Below are 26,012 nucleotides of genomic sequence, written 5' to 3'. Positions count from 1 at the left end.
AGGAACAAAAACAATCAAATGATTTCTTTAGTTTTTAGAATTAGACTTCTGACTAAGCATGCCAGTTTAACAGGTAATCCTTCTGAGTAATTTAGTTGTGGGGTTGCTTTCTGTCTGTCACTACGTGGAGGCAAAAAATGAAACTTTCCCCAGGTTTCTCCATCTAAGCAGTAGTTACTCAGGCACAACTGCTGCTCCTCCCACCAGTGTTTGTCTGTATTTGTAGTGGAAAAAGCAGGTGGGGCGTAATGTCTAAAAGACTTATCCTTACGCGTTGGTTGCATTTACAGTATATGATGGAGATGCAGTGGACTTAATGTGACCCAGAACTAGGTCTCCTGACCTATTTGGTTGGCCGTACTTGACGCTTTGTGCCTTCCCTTTCATACTCTGTCATATCATCACTGACCTTTCAGTATCTTCACCCTCTTTGCTTTTCTTCCTCTTGGTACTTTCTTGTGATCCCTGAGGTCCCTTCCAACTTGTGATTCTGTGTGATGTTACTGCAGTTTCATCTGTTTAAGCTTGTTATTTCTCCTCACTGTTAACATTAAGCAGTGTGGTGATGCATCAGGCAGCTGAAGTGAGCAGGATCTTCAGAGTGGAGGTGAATCTTTTACCAGACCCCGGTTCAGTCTCCAGACACTTACTTGCCCTTATCCTGTAAAAGGCCTGGTTCTGAAAATTCATGACCACGAGAGTTTGTATGCTAGGTTCGTTGGAGTTTGTTCTTGGATACCCTGGTACTCCTAGAGTACATGACCCAGGGAAGAAGATACTGTGCAGGTGGAGTAGTGGTTTTTACCTCCCTTTCCTTCATGGCATGTAATTACAAGTTACCTTTTCACACAGTTCCTTACTTGTTCATGAGTAATTTGGAGGCCTTCTGTATGAGTGGATCCTGGGGCAGACTTTAAAGTCACTCCATGACAGGTGGACAAGTGTCCATATGTACTCAGCTCCAGTGTTCAGTCACCTGCTGCGACCAGGGTAGCTGGGAGTTTGGACACACAAGCATTCCCATGTAAAATTATGGAAGTACAAAGACATGCAGAAATTATATGCACAAATTTGAGGGTAGTGGTAGAAAATCTGGCCTCCCCTATCTTTTGAAATCATCTGGTAAAAAGGAGTCTGTGATTTTTGGAGACTTTTTAATGAAAAGCTATATTTTATGACTCTCCAGTCTAAAGTCTACCCATATAACCGATATGCTTTCTTTTTCCTCCTAAGAATATCCCTTGCATACACAGCAGAAAAACAAACAAACACAGTTCTCTGTTATTTCCCTGAAAACCAAAGTCCTCTTTCCTAGCAAGATTAACCTGTCAACTAATCTTAGAGCAAACACTTTATTTTAATCTATCATTGTTTTCTGACTGTGGTTTTAGCAGAGGTCAGAGAAAGAGATTCATTAAAGTGATTGCGCATTTGTTTTTCTGAAAGTACATCAGAAGATTAATGCTTTGCCAAAGAAAATAAAGAAATACAGTATTTCTTTTAATACGCTTCAGCTAAATAAAGTCTTAAAATCACATGCCTTGGCCCAGACGGGGTGTTTGCAGCATAAGGTACAAGTCATATAATTTCTACTATCTGAAAACTGCTTAAATGAGCTCTGCTTCAGCCATGCCATTTATTCCACACCTGAGGTGAAGTAACTCTGGTCCCTTCTCTGATGTAGAGCCATCAGAGTGCTGACTGCCAGTGTGTTTGTGCAAGTCTGTTTGCTTATATAAAGAACTCATTTAAGCTTCTCCACCCAAGAAATTCATGTTGACTTTGGATAATCCCTGGGTGATTTTGTTCTGTAAAATAAATAAATAAATCCTCCAAACCTGTGATGCAGCCCAGCTCTCACATATTTTGGACTATTAGAAGCGTAGCATTTCTGTTCGGGAAACATGAAATGACACTGAATTTTGTATTTGTCCAGAAGAAAAATAGGGTCCGTATTTCAATATAGGGTTATGTGACATTGGAGTTTCACCTGACGAGAGCGGAGGCCCAGTGTGTGATGGCGAGAGTTTTGTGTGTACCAGACCCCACACTGCACGCTCATCCTCCAGCGTGGCTTCTCTAGGAGCAGTGCCAGTGCGATTTGTTTTGGGAACAAACCAGCATTTCAGAAGAAAAGCAAAAGTTGTGTTAAACAGCTGAAACAAGTCTCTGGGGTCAGCACTGGCTGTCAGGACTCACTTTCAGTCTTGGAGAGGTTGTACCTGTATGTGGCCAGTGGATGTGCAGTCCGAGCATCCTTGCTCTGAGTGGCGCTGGGCAGGGCTGCGCTGAGGGTGCTTCGGCCCAGTGCAGTATAACAGGTCTCTGTGACCATCATCAATCGTAACTAACCCATCCAATTAAAAACTGCTTCTGCAAGCTCTGCTCTGCTCTTCCTTGCTGCCTTAAGAAAGCACTAGTGCACAGGCTTGAGTTGGGTGTGCTGAAGTCCTAAACCCAAGTCTGGGTAAGTGAGGAAAAAGCCCTTATTTTCACTCTACTCTTAATCCCTGCCTGTATGATGCACTTCCTTCCTCAGGGTTCTTGCTGTGGCAACAAAACTGGTTCTGAATAGGCACATCTCTGCCGAAATCAGTAACAGTTGCCAATATTGCCCTGAATCTCAGCGCTGCTTTTTATTAGGTAACTAAATATTAAATTAGGTATGTAATGTCTTGAATAACTGAAGCAAGTAACTGTATTTGTCTAACATAGTTATCTACATTAGCTTAGAAAATGTTGAGACTGTGCTAGACTGTCTTTGCTGTATTGTCTATTAATTGCATTGCAGCAGTGTTCATTGTCTCTAGTAGTTCATTGCCTCTAATGTTGAATTTGTGTAGTAAAAAGCAGCCATTAACCTCCTGTGATTGAACAATGCAAATAAAAACCTGTTTTGTTCCCTGCTTTGTTTCTGCGGTCTTGTGAATCATGAGAAGTTATCTAGAAGCTTTATACACCTACTATAGAAGGAGGTATCCTTTTCCCTTGCTCTAACCTGGAAATAAGCTGAAATTCTTTTAAAATCACTTATTTTCAAGAACTGAAGCTATGAATGGAACGTTAAAAGACATGCTGGTAAATCACTGGAGGTGGCAGTGCCTGACTAAAACAGTATGGAAATGATAGCAAATGTTTACAAAGGAAAATTGACCTGCTTAATTGAACACACGGTAACATACATATAGTCAACCTAACAGACTCTTTCACTTGTTGCTGTGGGCCATCATATTTCTAGTATTCTGTGGTTTGTGTGTGTTATATATACCCTTAATTAGACTTGCGATGTAGACAGCCTACTCCTGCATGAGGTTAAGCTACTGTGTAAATAAATAAAAAGTAGGAAAGGCAGCTTTTGCTAAAAATAGAAACTAAGTTTAAAAACAATGTTTTGGCCTTAGGCTTTTATTTACTGTTTTGGAAAACAAAGCAAGCTCTTTGTTTTCCATTCCTTGTAGAAAGCCTAATAGGCAAAATATTAATTCTCATCTAATTTTGCTTTCTTTGAGTGTGTTTTACTGACTCCCCTTTTCATTTAGAGTAAACTGCTATAAATTATGCTGGGATATGACCATTAGTAGTTTCAGTAGAAATATTAGTTTAACTGAAGGATTTTGTTATGACCTTTGTGGTAATAGCTTAAGCTCACAAGAAAAAGGCATCAGACCACATGCTTTAGCAATTATTTTTCTTCAGTTATGTTTCATACAGAGGATCAAAAAGGCAATATAGTGCCAGCGCACTTAGGCTACCAATTAATACGATCACTGTCATTGCCCAATAACTTCACTACAGCAGCATTAGTAATTTTTAGCATTTGAGGTTACTGACCAATTGCCATCAAATTTACTGACCAGTTGCATCAAAGCGCATATTAAAAAAACAGTCAGTCTTTATAATTTGATGAACTATGTTCACAGGCAGCAGCAGAAAGGCTTCAGTTATCACTTTCTCCAACCAGGCACAAAACCAACTATATCTGAAATGGATCTATGCTGCTAGCTAACTTTCTCTTATGGTAGATTTTCAGTGCCTTTCAGTCTCTTTAATGTATGTATTTTTACAGTGTCTGTGCCTGATGGATACTTTATCCCACAGCTGTCTTTCATGTAGGGAACTGATGCAGAGGACGTCAGAAGAAACCAAGTGGGAAGTTGAACAGCTAATACTTGATGGGCTGGTTAGGGCTGTGTGTGTGCTACCTGTGTTAGCTGCTCCTGAATTGTTGGACGTGGGTGGCTTTTGCCAGGAACTTATGTGCTATCTGTAGGACCATGGCTCAGTAATGAGCCAGTCCCCATCCTGTGTCTGAACCATGCTGCAGGGAAATTTGGCTTATTCCAGACTAAAGCTGCATTGCAGGTCAACGTGTAAGGAGAGTAAAAGGTCAGGGTTTTAAACTGGAGTACGAAACTGAGCCCTGAGATAATAACATGGATTTAAGAGACTAAGAGATATTAGTACCAGGGCATCTCTTTCAGTTAAGCTGTAGGCATATGTTCCGTCATGCTTTCTGCCTCTTTTCCTGCATTCTTTTTTTCAATATTTCTTCTTACAGTCTTTTCCACTGAGTAGTCCAGCTTATATTGGAGTGGTGTATCCTTAATAGAACTTTTATTTTAGTGGGTAGAACACTTTTCTAGCAGATTAAAGAGCTGTGAACCCCTTAGACTGGGGAACTTGAGAGCCATGTCACTCACCTCATAAGCAAGAGTTAAAGATGCCCAATTTGCTGTAAATTGGTACAGGCACCAGATCATCCTTGCCTGTAGACTGGCCAGGAAGCGAGTAGTGAAGTCCTCATCGTAAGTCATTGCCCAAGCTCCTGTAGGAGGTCCCTGGCAAAACAGGAATGAAATTGCACAATAACCTAGAACCATGAAGCTCTAACCTGATCATCCCTTTTGTAGCTGGATTGTCAGTGAAAAGTACCTGCCTAAGTAGGGGTAGTTCATGTAAATGCTAGTGCTCCATGTGACACGCATGCATTTCATACGCTTCCTCATTCCGTGGGACTTTTTTGTGCATCTTTATCGTAAGACAGGAAAGTTTGGATATCTGAATGTTCTTAGTGCATAATAACATATATGATAGTTTGTCTGGAGTGAAGGGACTCTTGAGCCTGGCCAGTATTGCTATTGCAGGTCCTGATCTCAATGTAAAGATGGATTGATTTAAACTGATCCATTGCCTTGAGTTTGGTCTTACACTGAACAAAGGGGAACACAATGCTAGATGGTGTGCCATCAAGTTCCGTGTGTTTCTGTATCCTTCCCTGGTTCTGCAGCTTCACATAAGCTTCACATCCTGTACATGTGATTCATCAGTCTATATTTACCTGTGGTGGTAACTTAAAATTAAATTTTTACGTTTGTGTTTGTTTGTGGGTTTTTTTTAATTAAAAAGATTATTTATTTCAGAGTTTTCCAAGCAAGTGAAAAAAAATTACATACTTGAAATTTCTATTATTAAAACAAAGGACTTCTTTTCTGTTTCAGACACAGATATTAAGGAGCTAGAGGATGTTTTTGGACTTAACGGACAAGTAGAGCATAAACTGAACTTCCTGAAAAAGAATGTGTCAAAGGATATAAAGCTGGTACTGATTGCTCATTCTATTGGTTGCTACATCACACTGGAGATGATGAAGCGAGCATCAGAACTTCAGGTACATTAACCTTATAGAACGGGAGTTATATTATTAGCAAAGCGGTGCACATACTTAGCCTATGGGTAATGCCGAGTCTTTCCTGTGGAAGCTGTATTCTGCTATATACAAACTTTCAACTAAAATAAAATAAAACCATTAATGACTAATCCTAGTAACATATAATAAAGCAGTTTGATGGAAAATAAAGTTTTTACTCTGAATTCGGACCTTTAAATGCCCTTGTAATATTAATTATTAATAATGGTGATAAATATATTTAGGACTTTCTTGTTGTCTTCTCATCTTCAAATAATTTAAAACCAGATCACTAGATATGTGGCAATTACATTATATTACTATTCCAAAAGCTAAGACTGGATACAATTTTAATAGCAGCTTCTTATCTCAAGGCAAGCAGGTTGCTGGCTATAAATGTGGAAATGTATGGAAAGGAATAGTAATATAAATTGTGATGAGTACTACAATGAAGGACATTGTTTTAAAAATTTAATATATATGCATATATCATTGCTTCTGCAACTCAGTCTTGGTTTGCGTGACTCGATGAGAGTGGGAGGTGTTACTGCATGTTCTTGTGTATCTGAACATTTGTCGCTGTGAAGCAATAAGAAGGCTGAGGCAGGACAGTGTCCTTGCGATTCTGGAAATGGCAAACTTAGGGCTCAGTAATAACTGACTCTGCTAGCCGATGATGAATGAATCACACTGAATTTTTATTCCTAAACATTCATTCTTGCTAAATCATTGCCTCTTCCTTTACACTGTAAAATCTTTGGTGTAAGGAAGTGCAGCGTTAGCATAAAGTCTGTGTTTAATATATGCGAGAGTAGGTTCTTCCACTTCTTCATAACCATATCCACTGCACGTTCAACTTTTTTTTTTCCTTAAAAGGAAAACAGCAACTACAAATGTGAAACATGAGGTTAACCTGATATATTTCCACAAGCATATTTCACTTTGTCGTTATAAACAAGGGCACTTTTTTTGAGAGAACTTTTATTTCGGTTTTATCTTTTCAAGAGGGAGTGTTCTAGAAAATATCATATGCAGTAATTCGTCCAAAAATATCAACTTTTCTTTGGTCAACATCCGTACAGTCTTTATTACACAAATTATTTTATCTGGTTTCAATTAAACTATGAATTGTTGAGTAATTTTTTTACACCTGGCTCACTGGATACTGGCAGCATGCTATTCGTCAATGTTTTGAAACGTAGGGATCTTTGGGACATTCTTAGACTGCATGGTGCACTGTGTGCATGAAGTTAATATATGACAAGCTACATTTAAGATGCGTTTAACAATAGAAAATATTTGTGTAAGCCAGAGTGTTGTGCAACCTTTGTCCCTTTGCCAAAAATAAGTTAACTGTTAGCTTTTGTAACATATGAAGTGTGATAATAAGAAACTTGTGTTTCCGTCTCTCCCTTTATTTTTACTGGAATATTTGATTCCCACAAGATTTTGAGCACATATATGTATTTTAGTAGCTAGATCATTTGATTTTATTTTTGTGTAGTTCTTATGCGGTATTCTTTTATTACATGAGTTTTGGTTTTGGTCTTAAATTCTCTGCTTTAAGAGCCTTTGATTGCTTACAGTTTATTATTCTGAGCTAGAGGTTAATGTGTTGTATTTATTGTTCAAATAATTCAGTAAAAGTTTATATTGGGAGTGTATGTTTAGCAGATTTTATTTTTGTTACACAATTTAAAGCCCTTTCATAATCTAACCACATCCAGAGTAGGTTGTCCCTCTCTTGTACAAAGAGGAGGGAGCCTGATGAACTTGAGCTAGCGTGCATGAAAAGGAGAAGGTACTATCTCCTTATCGCTCCTTCCTGGTTGCTCTTCATCTGTTGACTGTGATTGCTGCTAATTTCTTGGGCCCTTGTGCTCTGCCGGCTAATGGGGTACTGTGGTTTTTTCTTCTTAAACTTCTGTGCAATAACGCTTTCTTATTTCATTAAAAGGGAGGTGAAACAGGAATTGCCAGTTTACCCCAGGATAAATTCAATTTTGGACCCAATCCCTATTTCTCTGTTGACTCTCAGGGAGGATTCTGTTAAGAGTTTATTCGAGAGATCCCTTAACACAAGCTTAGTCTTAGGTTGATGCCTTTAACTAAGCTACATCCTCCAGGCATTCTCGTCTAAAATACAGATCCTTACTTGGAGGATTTCCGTGTGCTTTGCTGGTGACACTACTGAGTCTTTCCTAAAACAGTCTGTTTGATCATTAATTTAAATTAAAGATTGACATACTTCCTTGCTAATGAAATTCTATGTGTTACAGCTTTAGTCTTTCATTTGCAATGATGCTTTTGAAATGCCAGCCCCTTTGTGGTAATAAATTAACACTTATTAATGAGTGAAACCATCATAGAATGTAATCATTGCTCTTCCTGTACAACTGATTGAGGAGGGAGAGTTTAAAACCTCTGAGTATGTGTCAGTTTAAGCCAATAAAATTTCTGTAATATACAATTCAAAACTGTGCATTGCTACTGTGTCTCAATGGCGCCAAAGTTTATTGGGTATTGCTAGAACTTAGTTGGTTTTATAAACAATAATCAACAAAACCTAAGTTGGAAGAGTTGTGTATAAAACAAGGTCACAACTCGGAAACCGTCTCACATCATTTCTGTGCACACGTTCGTGTGCATCTGCCTTAGCTTTCCTTCACTGTGTTCTCTTCCAGTCACACGTCTGTTGGGCTGTACTTTCTTTCAAGAAATCTGATGAGTATAACAAAATAACATAGTGAGCATTTAACAATTCCACAAATTTGTAGAGTAGCATAATCATATTTTCATGTTTTTTCTTTTGTCTGTATATGAATTGCATTCAGGTCTTTCACTTGAAGAGCTACAACTTGTTCAGGATCTGGTCACGTACGTAGTGTATAAGGTTTCTGCAGCATGTCTTATTCTTCAGAAATCTGTACTGACTTTCACCCATCAGGAGGCTGTCTGCTAACCAAGCTTTCTTGAGTTAAGCAAACATTTCTTCATTGCTGACTATTCTAAATTATTTTATGATGTCTAAAATGCTGTTGCTATTCATTCACTTTTACAAATAAATTCAACAGGCCTAACAGGAGGTATTGGGCATTTTTTGTTAACCTTTTGAACTACTGAAATTGGCTACATATCCCTCTTGCTGGTTTTCTCTCTGTTTAGCCAGTTTATAATCCATCTAAAAATGTTTCTCTCACCCATTATTAGTATCATTAATGGTCACAGGGATTGAATGACCTCAGTGGAAGCATTTTGTTGGAGCTTTTTGAATATGGTTATTTTAGATGATGCTCCTGTATGTGCATGGTAGCTTTATTTCTTTCTTCTTTTTTAAATTTTTCAAACTAGTTAAAAAAAACGAAGGAGCTTTCATCTATTAAACATTAATGTTGTTACTTCTGAGGTTAGAAAAAGCCAGAAATATATTGTATCATTCTTTTTTTAATTTAGCTGAAAATAGATTAGTCTGTCTTTTCTGTCATTGCAAAGTTGCTGTTGTTGCATTGTTAGTAATAGGGTCTTTTATTACCCCTGGTGCTCCCCTAAATCACACCTTTAGTGTGACATATATAGGCTTCATTTTGTGGCTTTGTACTTCAACCAAAAGGCCACGTTCTATTTGTTGTGAACAGCTTGGGTGGAGACATTGATGGCTTACAGGCACACAACAGAATGACAGATGTCACATCTCTGTTAGCTTTTATTTTTTTTATTTTCTAGAAATTTGCTTCTTCCCGGTCACCTGCAGCCCTTTGCAACACATCTTAGTGGGAGAAGACATCTCTGCACATGGCCCTTCTGACAAAGACATTGTTTGGGATATGAAATTTCAGAAATGCTCTTTTCTTTGACATCTTTTGGCCAGGGAGGTTTTTTTTTTCAGTGTGTGTGAGAAATTACTTGTGTATATAGAAGTAGTTTTCTATAAGCTTTACCCAAATAGTGAAAAATGGCAATAGATAGTTTGCATCGCAGTGTATCTTTGAGTGCGACATAAAATGCAATAAATCATTATTCACTTACAGAAAAAATGAAAGAAATCTCTCTTAAAAATGTGTGAAAGTCTGTCCATAAATACTGTTTTACAGTAAGACAGAATATGAAGTTTAAAGTGAATTAGCTTTCCTGAAAAAGTCACGTAAAACATTCTGATTCTAAACCAAATCTATTTTTCTGATATAGCTTAATCTATTTTAAAAATAGCTTAATTTATTTAATTAATAATAGGTTTGAATGTATTCTAGGTTCATTCTGGACAGGAATGTTCACACATGAATTTAATCAGGAATATTCCCATGTTTAGATATTCATTACTCAGGCTTTCATTTATCAAGTCTGTTGGTCAACGTCAGTTCTGTAAGTTATCAAAGCTTTTCCAAAGTTTACTGGCAGAGATAATCCTCTTTTTGAAATACAGTTTCCCAAAAACAGACACTTCAAGTAGGTGTCTCTTTTTTTCTTTTTTTTTTAAGCTTTTGCTTCTCCCAAGAGCTGAACTGGACAAGGGGAGAATTTTATTTTGTCACTGTTGGCAGATGCATAATTGGCCGTCATAGCAAAAAGTTCCCACCTGCGAAATGAGTTGGTTTTCACATCTTTTTGTGTGATGAGAATAGTTACTTATGGGGAGGGAGGAAGGAGCATGTAGATTGTTTAGTAATGGTTTAAAGTCTCACTTGGACAAATATTAGATTCTCTCACTGCTGCCTTTCAGCCTTGAATCAAGTTGGTTCTTTTGACTCTGGTTAACACTTAGTTCCTTTCTGTTGAAGTACTTGGAAAGCTCCCCCTAATTTTAGTGAAAGTAGAATTAGGCTGTAAGAGAGAGAAACATGTCAGAATGCCTCTGCGAAGTGATTTATTGTGATACAGAATCAAATGCAGTCACTCTTTACGTTAATAATATGGTTTCAGTTGTGTTGAAAACTTAATTATGAATCGGGGAAGCACTTTCATAGTGTTAGGAAAGAGAAGTCACCGTGTTTATAAATTCGGGTGTTTCTACAAGAAAACTAAATTCTTAAGTATAGAATTAGTGGAAATCCACAGGGACTACTAGGCTATGAGATAGAAAGAGGGAGATTTTTTTAACAGTACAGAAACTGCTAAGCATGTCTGACCTTTGAGATGAAAAGAGAATGTTTTCAACAGCATGAATGTATGAGAGAACAACTGTATGAAGGCAATGGCATTTGTTCAGTTCCTGTTTTGCTGAGATTAGTACCTATATATGTAATCCAAGACTGGTGGTGTCATCATTACAGAAAATGTCTTCTGAAAGGACACTAATTTAGCAGGTTCTGATGTCCTTAGAAGTTCTAGTGTATTTTGGAAATAGAAAGAAAATGAAAATATAAACACACCTGAGATGAACAGGAATATAAATTTTTATGCCATTTTTAAAGATTTGTTTAACATAATAGCATCTAATTCAAATGTTGATTACCTAAATTAGATGCCACAGTACTTTAAACAAAGTCGGTTTACATACCTGTTGTCTGGGTAAATTAACTTCTGGTGATCTCACTGATGGTTATCAAGTTCAAAATATGCTTAGTGAACAAATAAATTTTTTACCACCTTTACCACCTCGTTTACAAAAGTAAGCTTATCTCCGATCTTTTGAAGAGTACAGTGAGACTGCATAAAATAGAAAAATAGCCAGAAGATTTCTGAAGAGAGGTAATGTCTTCTCTCATGCAGAGGATTATACTTTGTAGACCTATGTGCCAGGGTGCAGTGTAACCAACAGCACAGCTGATGCGTGAATAAATGCCCTTGGTTTGTGCAGACATGTTTTGATATGTTCTTGCTGAGAACTCTTTGCTCTTGGTTCCTTAATGGATTGCAGGCAGTGATGGGTGGAATATGGATATGTAGTTATGTCTAGCAGTAGGGATCATGATCTGGAGAAACAGAACAGAGAAACACTATTTTTATACAAATTTCATGTTACTTGCAGGCTTAAATGATAAAGTGCAAAAAAAACCCTATAAAAATTAAAATGTTTAAAAGACTTAGAGTAACACAAACCCAATGACAACATTTTGCAAAATTATTATGCAGGAAAAACAGGATGGCTGTACTTAGCAGACTGCAGAAGGGAATTGTTATACATTTCAAATAAATGTGTATCTTGTGAAGAGAGCTGCTTATTTCTAGGCCATAATATAAAACTAAACTCAGTCTGATGTATTTTTCTTCTCTATGAGTCCATCCGTCCGGATAAAGGAGCTACATATTAAAAAGGCAAGGATACAGCATTGGGCTGATATGTACCCTTCATCCCCCTTTAAGTGTCGCGGGAGCAAAAATCAAAGCCTCTAACACAGTTTTACCCAGATTTAATAATTAGTCTAAGTTCAGCTGCCTTCAGTGAGATGTGCATGTTAATTTAACTTTATGGGTGTTTTAAGTTGGTCACTGAATTGAACTGTTGCTATAATATATATATATTTGGCAGTTCTCTCTATCAGTTCTTGATAGATAGCAAGTCTTTTGGAGCATATACAAGGAAGCACAGGTGGTCTGAGCCAGCAATTAGACTAAAATTTGCTTTAGTTGGTGGTATACATGTTGCAGAGTCTGCATAATCCACCTTGCAACAGATGACAAAGTTCTGATGAGTATATTCTCTCAGTGATGCCTCAGGAAATATCAGTAAATCTAGGGGAATAGCCAGTAAAGCAAAGAATATGAACTTGGTGCATATGCAAACATTACAGAGCTCTCTTATTTGGAAAAAATGAGAAGTAATGCAGATGATTTATTAAACCTGACCAAATAAAATAAATAAGATACTGTATCTTTGAAGCATCAAGGAAGTTTCTACAAAGATTTGTGGAGAGACTTAAAAGAAAAAAATGGAAAAAAATGAAAACAACCTTCATATGAAAACCTAAGACAAGCATAAAACCTTCTCTCTTTGGGGTGGGAGGCTGGAAAGCAAAGAGCAATAGTGGGTGAGTTCATGGCAAACAAAGATTTGTTAGAGAGATACTGACTTTTGCCTGAGACACTCATAAAAGGCCACCAGCCTGAATTTAAAAGCTCAACAAAACTTCAGAATGTCATCGGTGAAAGGTTGATAACTCTGGAATGGGGTTGAGAGTGTCAGCTCACCCAAGAGACCACTAGCAACCATTATTTTCACTGGCTGGATGACAGACTCTAATCCTAACGGTCCCAGTCATATTCTTTTCTACCTCTCCCCGCCAAAAAAAAGCTTTAAAAAATGTAAACTCTTAAGAAAATGCAGCAGTCAACAGGCAGATGGGATTTTTTGTGCAACCCTCACTGGACACCGCCTTTGTGAACAGGAACAGGCACTGTCTAGATTGCCATGTGCTGCGTAGGTCTGCCTGAAATTACTGTTCTCTTCACAGACAAACAACCCACCTTGTAATATAGAGGACAAAAGAATGTGAAATGTCTCAAGGATACAAAGAAAAACTCAGGAAACTTAAAATGTAATGAGAAACTGTGGAAGGTGATACATCTTCAGATGTAAAATGCCTAAGGGCAAATAAAATAAGGAATCACCAGGGAGAGACATGCATCTCTCTCCACATTAAGAATATTATTTTTATCAAAGAAAATTGGCTTCAAACCAAAGTGGCATGAACTATATCAATTATGATCAAATAACTAAACCTATCAGGAGCTGAAATGCAATCAACAACTTGAGAATAGTCTTCAGTCATGCTGTGAAGATACCTGATGATTATTGCTTTGTGTCTGTTTTTGTTTTCTGCTTTCTTGTCTTAAGCAGAGAAATCAGCTTCTAATCATACATTGTGTAGTCTGTTTGTTACACATGGTGCCATCTTTTGACTCTTACATTGACCAAATATGCTGTGGTCAACAGTGTATAACTGCCTGCTCATTAGCAATCCAACTTCCTCTAAAATGAGATGACAGGATTTATGCTTTAAAGTTGTTCCCCCCACAAAAAGGAGAGAAAAAAGTAGAAGAGATTTCCAGAGGGCTCTACTTTATAAGTCTGCAATCCAGACTTGTCCTTGCTTGTAACTGTAGAAGTAGCAAGCAAGAGACAATGAAAGGTGAGACTCAAGTGACCAATACAAGATGATAAAATTCTGGATTTTTTGGCAATACAAAACTCTAGGATTAAGAACATGTACATTTTCAAAGTTTCTTGTTGCAAAGGATTACCTGTTGAACTATGCCCTTTCCAAGATCTTCTGTGTCATCGCTGTGGAGATCTTAAACTTCTAACCCAAAACCTAGAGTTTGCCAAGGAAGCATGAATGGAAGGTTTGGATGAGGTTTATGGTGATTGTCAGCCTACTTGGCCAAAGCTCATGCCTGATTATCTGCGCCAAAGAGAGCTTTTCAAAGTTAACCTTGACTTGAATTGCTTTGTTTTAGGCTGCTCACTAGTATTTCATGCCGTGTTTCTGTTATATTGTGTTAGTACACTGTGGCTCAGCTCATGAGAGCCACATGGAAGCTGTAGTTCATCATATTGTCAACACCTGAAAGGGGCTAGCTGAGTTGTGGATTTGCCTGGTTGAGTTCAATATCTGATCAAAAAGTGTCAATATAGAAACTCAGTTTAGAAGAAAAAAAAGCTTAAAGATGGCAGTATGATAGTCTTAAAAACAGCAATAAAGGTATATACATTAAATGAAACAAAAATCATTTTTAAGTCCACTCTTTTTATATCTACCAAATATCGACCAGGGACTATACACTGTCAGTTTGTCTTATCATTTGATTCCTAAATGTCTCTCCTAAAAACAGCAATACAGATACCCGAAAGATAAGGTACAGTAACTATTAAAGCTCTGTTCTGCCTCCTAGAAAAGGCTTTTGACATATGTATGTAATTAATTCTTAATACTACCTTTTATGTATTTTGAAAACAAATAATGCATTTCTGCACAGTACTGCCAAGTGTATACATAACAAACCTTGTGTGATTTTTCAAGTCAATGAAGCAGGTAAGGATCACCTGCTCAGTCCTAGACCTCTGTGAGAAATACTAGATTACATATAGATCAGTACCTTTCTGAGTCAGGAAATCTTACAGTCCAGAAATGCTGAAGATCAGAGGAGACGGAGATGCAGAGAAGACGGAGTTACTGAATGCTTTCTTTGCCACAGTCTTTACTGCTAAGGCTGGCAATCAGGCATCTCAGCCCCCAGAGAGGAGAGGACAAATCTGGAGAAAGGAAGACTTACAATCGGTTGAGAAGGACTGGGTCAGAGATCACCTAGGCAAACTGGATCCTCAAAAATCATGGGCCACGATGGGATGCAGCCACGAGTGCTGAGGGAGCTGGCGGATGTTCTTGCTGAGCCACTCTCCATCATCTTTGAAAGGTCATGGATGACAGGAGAGGTGCCTGAGGACTGGAGGAAAGCAAATGTCACTCCAATCTTCAAAAAGGGCAAGAAGGAGGACCTGGGGAACTATAGGCCAGTCAGCCTCACCTCCATCCCCAGAAAGGTGATAGAGCAGCAACATAAACAGTTATCAGAAACAGTCAACATGGATGCACCAAGGGAAGATCATGCTTGACCAACCTGATAGCCTTCTATGGTGGTGTGACTGGCTGGGTCAATGAAAGGAGAGCAGTGGATGTTGTCTGTCTTGACTCAAGTAAGGCGTTCGACACTGTCTCCCTTAGCCTCCTCACAGGCAAGCTAAGGAAGTGTGTGTTGGATGAGTGGACAGTGAGGTGGGCAGAGAACTGGCTCAACAACAGAACTCAGAGGGTTGTGATCAATGGAGCAGAGTCTGGATGGAGGCCTGTCAGTAGTGGTGTTCCCCAGGGGTCTGTGCTGGGTCCAGTCCTGTCCAACATATTCATCAATGACCTGGATGATGGGACAGAGTGTAACCTCAGCGGCTTCACTGATGATACCAAGCTGGGAGGAGTGGCTAATACACCAGAAGGCTGTGCTCCACCCAGCGAGACCTGGACAGGCTGGAGAGCTGGGCCGAGGGGAACCTGAGGAAATTCATCAAGAGCAAGTGCAAGGTCCTGCCCCTGGGGAGGAACAACCCCACGCACCAGTACAGGCTGGGGGCTCACCTACTGGAAAGTAGCTCTGTTGAGAAGGACCTGGAAGTGCTGGTGGGCAGCAAGGTGACCCTGAGCCAGGAATGTGCCCTTGTGGCCAAGAAGGCCAATGGTGCCCTGGGGTGCATGAAAAGGAGCGTGGCCAACAGATCGAGAGAGGTTATCCTCCCCCTCTACCCTGCCCTGCCCTGGTGAGACCACATTTGGAGTACTGTGTCAAGTTTTGGCCCCCCAGTTTGAGAAGGACATGGAACTGCTTGATCAAGTCCAGCAGAGAGCTATGAAGATGACGAGGGGACTGGAGCATCTCCCTTACAAGGAAAGGCTGAGAGGCTTGGGTTTGTTCAGCCTGGAGAAGAGAAGACTGAGGGGAGATTTCATCAATACTTATAAATATCTAAAGGGAGGGTGTCAGGACGATGGGACTAGGCTCTTTTCATTAGTGCCCAACGACTGGCCAAGGGGCAATGGGCACAAGTTGAAAGACAGGAAGTTCCCCCTGAACATGAGGAAAAACTTCACTGTGAAGGTGACAGAGTAGTGGATCATGGAGATGATCTCCAGAGTTCCCTTCCAACCCCTACCATGCTGTGATTCTCGGAGTCTGGTAAATAGTAGAGTGAAAATTAAAAGCACAAGTGTGAATTTAGTTAAAATTAATGTCTGGTGCAATTAAAAGACAGGGTTCACAAAATCATCACCAGTATATCCGTCAGAACGTAATTACCGAGCATATGAATGCAAATTAGTGTTTTTAACATTGATCACGTTTTTAAGAGTGAGTTTCAGAGCCAATAACAAAATTGCCCTGAGATTAGCTTGTTTAGATCATAAGTCTGTGATAAGAAGGCCTGAGGAAAAACTAATTCCCAAGACTTTCTGAGGAAAATCCTATTTTGTTCATAAAGTTCACTGGAACTTCAACTTCTGTCACCTTGTTTAACATACTTGGTTTAATGCTCAGTTGAATATAGAAGCGATATGAAACCAAGATTTTGGTCTGTGGTGATTCAAAGTAGGAAAACATAAGAAAAATAATTTTGATTTCAAGAGATGGATGTTTTTTATAATATTCTGTTTATTTTGCTGCTAATGAAACTTCTAATTTCTTTTCAGATATATGTAGTCAGGATTCAAATAAACCTACAAGAATTATTTTTTCTAGGATGTTAAAAGACATTAAAGTAGCCAAATGTACAAATGAACAAGGAAGAAAAATAAACTGAAAAGCAGAATCTGTGATCATTCATCAAGAACTCAAAGTAAAGCATGAGAATTAAAAGGAAATGAAGGGCTAAAAATAAAAAGTTGTCTAGAACGGTAAATGGCAGAATAACTGGATTTATCAAGTCCTGTGGATTTTAACAGCTTTGTTCATAAAATCTTGGTATTTTGAATCTCAAAAAATTTTTGATTCATATTGTAATAACTAAGTTAAAGGATTCTATAAAAATGAGGGAATCATAAGCATATAACAAGACGTTAATTTCAAAAATAATTAGGATTCATAGCATATGTTTTCAGAAGAGCTCAACACCCTATTGAAAGCCAGATTTCCCAAAGAACTTTTTATGATATGTGGTAAGAACTTTTGAAGTTCTGTTTGCAGATGTGTATGCATAGCACTTGAAAAGGAGAGACTCATCACTTTGGAGAGTTGGACCAAACAATCTAAGTTCAATGTCAAGATACGTCCACATAGTTTGAATTTGTTTTGGTTTTCTGCTGAAATAATATGCTTTTACAGAAGACAATAGAGCCAGAAATCAGCAGTTTTCATGCTAATTTAAAATTAAGTAGAGAAAAGGGAAAAGCACTCAATTAGATCATTAAAGAATTGTTCCTGAAAGGAACATGCGAAGGGACATTGTGGAGTTCTTGAACGTAGACTTTGCAAGCATGTAGTTAAACTTTGAGCATGATTGTAACTCCAGTAACCGATGTCTGTTCCTAGAAGCTCTGTATCTAATTGTGCTGGCAATCCTGAGCCCTCAATAAAGAAGCTGAACCACTTCATCAGCTCTTGCCTCTCATTGTAGGTGATGCAGTTATTCAAGCAGTGAGGAAGGTCTTGGTTTGGATCTTCCAGTTAGAAGAGGTTACTTAGAATGGACAGTGATATAATTAAAAGTATTTCCTACTCTAGCTTATTGTTAATTTGTTCATTCCCCATCATTTACAGTGAAGTCTAGGGATGCTTACTTTAGAGGCTAGAGTGGAAAAATGTATTCCTCTGCATTAGCTTCTATACTGAGAATGGTGTGCAGGAGTGAAAGAAATCAGAAAAAGAAAGAAACTATACAAACAGTTGTAAGATCACTGAGCTTAGATTGCACGTTCACTGCATTTAGGGCATTTCTAATACACTATTGAATTAAATTCAGATAAATACTGGAGAATTTTTTTTCCCTGTCATTTTAGTATTTCTTTGATTGCTGATTATTTTAGGGGAAATTTTGCAAATGCCACAATGGATCTTTTCAGATACCTGAGGATGTGTTCAGTGAGTGTAAACCTATGTTTAGAGAACTAAATCAAGCCCTAGAATTCCTCTTAATAATCAGCCTTCATGCTCTTTTGACTGAGGTTGTCTTCAAAATTGAATGTAATAGAAGTCCACTTCCTTTTCCATTTATTTCAATATATAAATATTTGAAATGCTTGATTTCTATTGTTTGGATACAAGTCTACTTAACTGACATTTGGGGAAAAAAAATCATGGGAGTTTGCCCTTTCATGTTGAATTCAGGGTTAAGTATACATTTAAGTGGAAGTCCAGCAGCCACAAATGTATTTAATAAACTTGTTACCTTTGGAGTCCTGTAAGAAAGTTCAATTAATGTTAATGAAAATATGCGTCTAACAACTCTGTTACAACATTACTAGTCACTGGAAAATTGTAAGAACATTCCACTCCCTTTCAAATTCCAAAACGAAGCATAATTCTCTATAAGGAGTAGAATTAACCGAGCCCTAATTGTTCTTGAACACATTAAATTTCTGCTCCTCTATTTTAAAACAGCAGTATGAGTACTCTAAGTGTATTTTACTGAAATGAAAAGTACAAAACCGAAATCAAATATAATTTGAATTGCAACCTTAAATGGCAGCTGGCAGAGTTCAGACTTTTTATCAGGCATCAACAATTGAAAGGTATTCTCCAAATTTTTGTTCTCGATTGTACTAAAACCCTTCCTACCAGTTTTATTTGCGTGATAAACTAGTTATGATGATTTTGCTCTTGTAATAGATTCCTGACTATATCCCACGTCATCATTATGAAGGTTAGGAGCAGTCTGTAGTATTGCAAAGGAAGGAATTTTGTATTTTTCCTTTATTATTTAAAATGCTTACAGTTCTGGGAAAGTCAATGCAAAGATGGAGAAATGAGCTGACCGAGAATTCCACGCTCCTTCCTCTCTCTTTTTCTCTTCTCCTGATACCCTCACAAAACTTTGGGATATAAGTTCCATCTTGAACCTCAAATATTCTTTGTTTATTTTCTTCCTTTCACAAAAAGACAAAGTTTGGCTTTGTGTTGCATTTCTTCTCCTGGCTCACTCATCCTTGTGTTCTTCACTGCTATCGCAAGTCAGGACTTGTTCTGCTCTCCATCCTCCAGAGTATGTCATTAAATAAGCCACTTAAAATTATTAAAATGGTAATGGACTGAATGCCTTCCAACATCAAATGCCAGATCAGCTTTCCTTATCTGTCTGCTTACCCTTCTAGCCAAGTAGGGCTCTGAGCTTGGGTTGACTGGATGCTATTGAGGTGAAATATACCCCTTGAAAATGTCTTAAATGGAGCACGTAGAAGTAGAAGTCCAAGGACCTTGAAGCACTGATAGAAAATCATGGCCTTCCCTTTTCGTCAGCAAAATGAGATTATAATTGTAGGCTGGTTTCTCATTCACCTTGTTCAGCCACTTTTCCTTAAACTGAATGGATTGTCATTGAGATTTATTGGTAGGTACAGCTCTACATTGATGACTGCAAGCAGTTGGTTCAAGACAACAGAAAATCTGATTCTTAATACTTTCTTTTTGTTGAGTCGTCTCTCCAATTTAAGGGCATATTACTTGTTCATCTTAAGTGGTAAGTGTCCCAGATCATGTCTACTAGAATCACGTTTACCAGTCATTGTACCACAAGGGTGCCTGCAGATGCAGTGCAGTGATCTCATGGGAGCACTACACTGAAAAAAAAAAAATCCCACCCTCTACTTCCAAAACGAAAATGGAAAGAATTTCTTCTGGAAAGTGGCAGCTGCATTCTGACATTCATGTAATGGGAGCAACTGAAAGCTTTATGGTGTGTAACTGTGACACTGCATTCCAACATAAGCTTCTCCCTGCCCTTCTTCCAACCAATAAACTATTCTTCCTTTCTTTTCACTCTCACCCCTCCTAATCTTCTCTGTTTATATGCTTTAATCATAATAGCAACAAATCCATCCCTGCCGGTATTATCACACCGTTGCAAATTTTGGCCGTCTCCTTTGGCACTTCCCTTGTAGATGGAATGATACTGCCCACTTTGATGGGGCTTAATTCTCTATGTAAAATACTGCTCTGTCAATGAATATTTTCTCTATTAAACTATTTTCAGTCCAACAATAAGATACAGATTTTTGGGAGAACAGTTTTCTCATTATTACCTTATCCCATAAAAAAGCTTTTTTTTTTTTTTGCCTTTTTTTTTTTTTGGTCAAAAATTTTGGGCAGGTCTTCAGTTACCCAAATATTTGTAGTACAGAGTAATTTGCGTTTCAGCCCTGTGAGACTTGTAATGAACAGTCTGTGTGTTTAATATTTTAATATTTTTAATAATTTGCAAATAGTTCAGTATGTAGAGCTGACTTGTTGAGACATAGTTTGCAGTGTCTGTAGAGAACACTTCTGAGTTCTAGTCTTTTGTATGTTTAGCAGAATTCTGGGCTTCATCTGGAAAAATTCTAGGAGTACTTCTTACTGGAAAATATTTCAAGTAATATGAAACAACAGATCATTTTTTCCTGTGCCGCATCTCACTTGAGGGTGAGGTAAGGATGGACCCGCTCCTATTGCCATTAAACAGGTTTCTGCATTGGAAGTCAGATATGAAGGAAGATACTGACAACCTTTTGAAAGGTTTGACTGAAAGCATACTGATTTCAAAGGGAATTGTCAAAAGTCTCAATTTACTTCTCAGTCCAAAAGGTTATTCTGTAACTATCATGATAAGTGTTTTATGGCAGCCATGGTCTTCATCTGCCTATCCAAGAACAGATGAGAGGATCTTGGTCTCCAGAGCTGGGAATGTTGGTGAGATCTACATTGGCTGTAGACTGTCATATTTAATAACTGAAAAATAAATCCTTTAATCTAATCAGAATTTATTCATGGGGCAAAATTAAGGCCTATTACATTGATGGAAATTTTGCCACTAGTTTCAACAAGAGCAAGATCACTCACCCAGCCAAACAGGAGGTGGAATCACAGAGGACCAGAAGCATTCAATAGGGCATCAGGCATGCTGCGGTCTCTACTGTTTCATTTACTCTGCTTGTGACCACTGTTGGCAAAGGTAATTTCTTACTCTTAGCAGCTAAAGTTAGATACTACCAAGATTTCCATGCCTCTCGCTTTCTTGCTACTAAAAGATATATCCTGAGTTATTTTTATCCCATTTTAATTCTTCCATAATTAAACTCTGCAGAGCAAGTTTTAGTATACTCCTAATAACGTTATGCAAAGTTAATACTGTAGAAATTAATACGGATTGTGATTCACATTTTAAAAGGACTCTTCATATGGCTGGTCCACTGAGTTTGGATGCAGGATTCCAAAATATAAGGCTCAGAATCAAATTTATGCTAAGTCAGTGGAAAGAGGCCTTAAAGTAGACATAAATTTAGTCACACCTCACCTTGGTGCAAATGGCACTCGGGCCTACATACCTAAGGATGTAATCATTGTACCCAGCACTGTATTCATCGTTACACTGAAGACTATGGTTTGAAATACAAATACATTATGAAAAATGCTGGTCCTTGAATTTTGTTTCCATCCAAGCGGAACTGCCAGGAAGCACTGGAGGCTTGGGACATTAAAGGTGTACTTCAAATAAAATTGGATAATGTATGTTAAATAAAGAGAGTGCCAGGACATGGAAAAACCTTGTGATCACCGTAGAGCATTTTAAACAGATGAGAAAATTGACTGCTATTTATATCATCAGGTAGAAGCTGAAAGAAAATAGTGAAAAAATAAACCCAAGTTTTCATTCATTTGAAAAATGTGTGGTTTATATATATACGAACATAGTGGGTCAAATGCAGATGTTGAAGGAGATGTAATTTATATGATAATATTGGATATATTAAATGTAAGAAACTATAAGTTAGTATGAGTGATAGATGGACAGACTGGGAGAAATTATAATTTTTAAAATGGTGAGGAACAGGTACATTAACTTTTATTTTCAAGGCAGCCTACTAATTGCTTTTTCTGCTAAATCCTTCTCTTCTTTTTACCACATAGAGCAGAAGCAAAGCTGTGCTAGATACACAGCTGAGTTACAGAGTCGCTTTGCTGCTGACAAAAATTAGTCATAGTTCTGTTGGTTTACACAAGGGAGTTCTGACATTTTCCATCAGCTGAGAAGTTGAGTTTTTCTGTTTTCCTGTCATTGAATAACATCAGCTAAAAGTTAGCATCTACTTATATCTTAAGCTATTCCTGTGTTCTTTTTCCAGGATAGTCTGTACAAGTGCAGCACAGGTTAGCTGCCTATGAGGTGCTTCAGTATATTAATTTTGCTTCTGCATTTCATTACTGTGGAATAGCATGGCTGTTTGTAGCTAGTGTATGTGCTGCAGCTAAAAGAATGCCTTCGACTAACTTGTCCCAGAAATGGTGACGTACCTCAGGAAAAGAATATACCGGGGCAGAGTACGAAAGCAGGACATGCTCCTTAAGGTTTTTTAATAATATTTCTCTGATTAAGTCATTAAAAGTAAGGAAAAGATTTGGCATTGTGAATGAGCCTGTAGAGTGGGGAAAGATAAAAATTCAGTTTGTTGTGGTCCACAGTATTACATATGACTACTCCAAAAGGAAGGTACAAGAAAACTGATGGTTGGGAAATTATGAACTGGCGTACACAAAAAGAAAGTTTCACCTTGAATTTCATTAGCTGTTGCTCGGCTCACATATATTTGTGTGCCACTTACAAATACTGACTTTGTCTAATATCACTGAGGACAGCATTGCCCATACAACTGTTTAATCTTCCCTTTAAAAAAAAAAAAAATCTTAATATGACCTTACATTTTGCAACAGTTAATGCCACAGTAGAATACCATGAAGTTGTGAAGATTATGCAGAGCTTCACAAGATGAATATCAGTGTGTCCTGTATCTTTCATTACCCTGTATCTTGAAGGAAGTTAATGCTGTTGAAATGTTTGGAAGCAATGCATTTCTGAGGTTTTCAGGAAGGTTCATATGTATGTTGTTTCTTAGAGAAACCTGTGGAATGTATAAGGAAGTTTATATGTATGTATACTGTTTTCTGAAGAACTGATATAGGTGATACTTTATGTGTATGTCCAAACAGAAATAGCTAAAAACATTGGATATATGGCTCTCTGAGTTTATGCTGCCCTGAATCCAGTCTGTTGTAGTCTCCAAGGTTCTCTCTTTTGTAATTCGAAGAGATGAAGGCATTCTTAAGTTGACCAGCTCCCTTAAGGTCAGTAATAGTCATGAAGTTTTATAGAGGTGAGAAGGGGTCTGCACGGGTTGTACCTGCGCTCACAGAGAAATGAGAGTGGTCTCTCTCACACACTTTGATAATTCTCATTTGGCCCATTTTATTCAAATCCAGAGTAGGGATTGGATTGGATTGGATTGAATATCCCAATCTATTAGACTATGCTATCAGTAATTTTAACTATAAAACCATGAAGTATGAACAAAGGAGAACACATCAGATGCCAAGAGGCAGACACATCCCTGACATCAGACAAAGATAAACGGAAAACAGCATTTGAACAGGAAACAGCCCTTGTCACACAGCCAACCTGAGCTTAGGATGTGATGCAACACCATATTAAGGCAATATTGTTTTGTTAAAAGTATGTTATGAATTTGTAGTTGCTTTGCTTTGCAGATCTCTAGAGGAGACATTGATTGGAGCTTGGCTACCACTTCTCCCTGCTGACTGTGCTCTAGTTTGACCTTTGAGTGACAATCTGGCCAAGAAACAAGAGAGAGAAGGTTGAGAAGACAACTGTCAGCAGAGCACTTTGAGGAGGCAGCCTCGTCTCTTGTACACATATTGTAAGAATTAAAAGTCTGGGTGCGCAGGAGAGGGACTTAAAAATGTTATCTTCATATTCTCTGTACTTACTGTTTCTTATACATCTCATGAGTCATATTTGCACAGAGGAGGTTTAAGAAAAGCCTGCTCTTCTCACTGCATGCGTGGAGTAACAAAATACCCATCAGTGCTCTTGTGAAGGCGAATGACATATATCACCATGGAGAGAACTCACACACATTTTAGTTTGGCATAATAAGGTTTATAGGACAGAAAAGCTAAGTACTATTGTACAAGGTAGTTTCTAGCCACCTGTGTTCAGGAAAGAGGAATTTAGACTGCAATAAGTAGAGGGAAAGCCTACGAAGATAATAAGGAACCCAAATTATGGGAGGAGCTCAGGATGTCTTGCCTCATTTAACTTCATTAAACAGAGAATATGTATATGAGTGCCTTCAATAAACATTACAAGGAGTAAATACAGAGAAGAAATAGAATTGTTATGCAGTTATCTATTATGTTATGTTAGAATGCAATACTTACATAGGATCAGATGGATATCAGTAAATTCAGAAATTAGAAACTGATTTCTGGACATGAAAATATTAAATCTGAAGTAATCATCCAAATAAGTAACAGCAAGAAAACGGTATTGTTTTTAATGAATCTGTGTAGTTAATGGAAAGGACTGTTAACAAAGGTAAGCGTGTACATTTGTGATGGTTGCTGTAGTTTTTGCACCATGTATAATTATGTAAGTTCATATATTTAAGTGATATAATATAAATGTCATTCATATATATATATGTACAAAATTTAATTATAAGTATAAAGTATATCTTATATTTCAGTACCTAAACTCCTTTTTGTGGACTTTCCCATAGTTGTCCAAGAAGTATTTTTTGCCCTAACTTAAGGTATAGCTTCTGTGGCCTCGATTGCCTTCCTTGGAAGCAATAAAGATTGACCACAGGTAGATAGTATATACAGTATACAAAATTCATCAAAGATTTGAAATCGCAAAGGAATCCTCTGTTGGCACTGATCTCTGTGTTTTGTTTTGTAGCGTTTTCTGTTGGCTGAAAGAAGTCCTTTCCTGCAATTTTTAAAAATATTTTAATTTAATAAGATCCATATCAGAAAAGGGGGCTGGGCCAGTGGTAGTGCTGTGAGTCTGCCGTCTTCTCATCCTGTGCTGGATCGTCGGGTTTAGGGATTTTGGATCTTATTCCAAAGCATCATAAAATATATCACTGGGTGCTGCAGGATTTCTTATGGCTTCATGGGAAGGAAACGCAAAATGGCTGTGGACTGGGTTTAGTGATCAGTCTTGTGCTGGAGTATTAAAAAGTTCATTTTATTAACAGAATTCTTTGAATTAGAGAGAAGTAATTTTTTTGTAGTCTTCTCAACTTTGTGTTTCGTTATGATTTTTTGAAGGAGGTATAAAAACTTTGTAAATAATGTTTGATGTTTTTTCACCTCCTGAAAGGGTGTGTTTCTTTCCTGGGTATAACCACTCTGCAAAGATTCTGCCAGCTTGCTGTATAACTGAAGCATGCTTCTTTTGTTTGTTTGTTTTAATGTGGTAACCATTTACACAAAAGGAGGCATAGAAAGAAAAAAACCCAACATTTTAAGTCACCGCATTTCCTTTTCATTCTTCCTGGATTATTAGTTTAGTCAGTGTATGTAATATGCTGTAATCCCAGGACAATGTAGTTGCATGAGAGAAGTTAATGTATTAATAATATTTTCAGGCCTTATGTTAACTTTTTTACAACTTCCTGTCACAGTGTTTTGGGTTTGGAAATCTAGAGTGTCTGTCACATCCGTGTAAGGTGGCATTTCTCTCTCTTGCACCCTTCTTATTGGTAAAAGTTCTACAGTTGGGACCTGATAGCCTGGTGCAGCATAAAAGCTGATGTCAACACAGACTTCTGATACCTCCTTTAACATTTGAAAT

At 37.8% G+C, this 26,012-nt stretch overlaps 1 protein-coding gene across 2 annotated transcripts in view; it reads left to right on the top strand.

Annotated features, from left to right (window-relative positions):
- LDAH (lipid droplet associated hydrolase) overlaps positions 1–26,012 on the top strand; it is a 129,641-nt gene that overhangs the window by 51,801 nt on the left and 51,828 nt on the right. For both annotated transcript variants that reach the window (XM_064448122.1, XM_064448121.1), the window contains one exon: positions 5,499–5,668. In XM_064448122.1, coding sequence (XP_064304192.1) covers positions 5,499–5,668 — 170 coding nt within the window. The remainder of the gene's footprint in view (positions 1–5,498; positions 5,669–26,012) is intronic.

This window comes from Phalacrocorax carbo, chromosome 3, assembly GCF_963921805.1.
Source record: "Phalacrocorax carbo chromosome 3, bPhaCar2.1, whole genome shotgun sequence".
NCBI lineage: Eukaryota > Metazoa > Chordata > Aves > Suliformes > Phalacrocoracidae > Phalacrocorax > Phalacrocorax carbo.
Note: the sequence above shows the minus strand (reverse complement) of the source record. Positions and strands in the feature narration are given on the sequence as shown.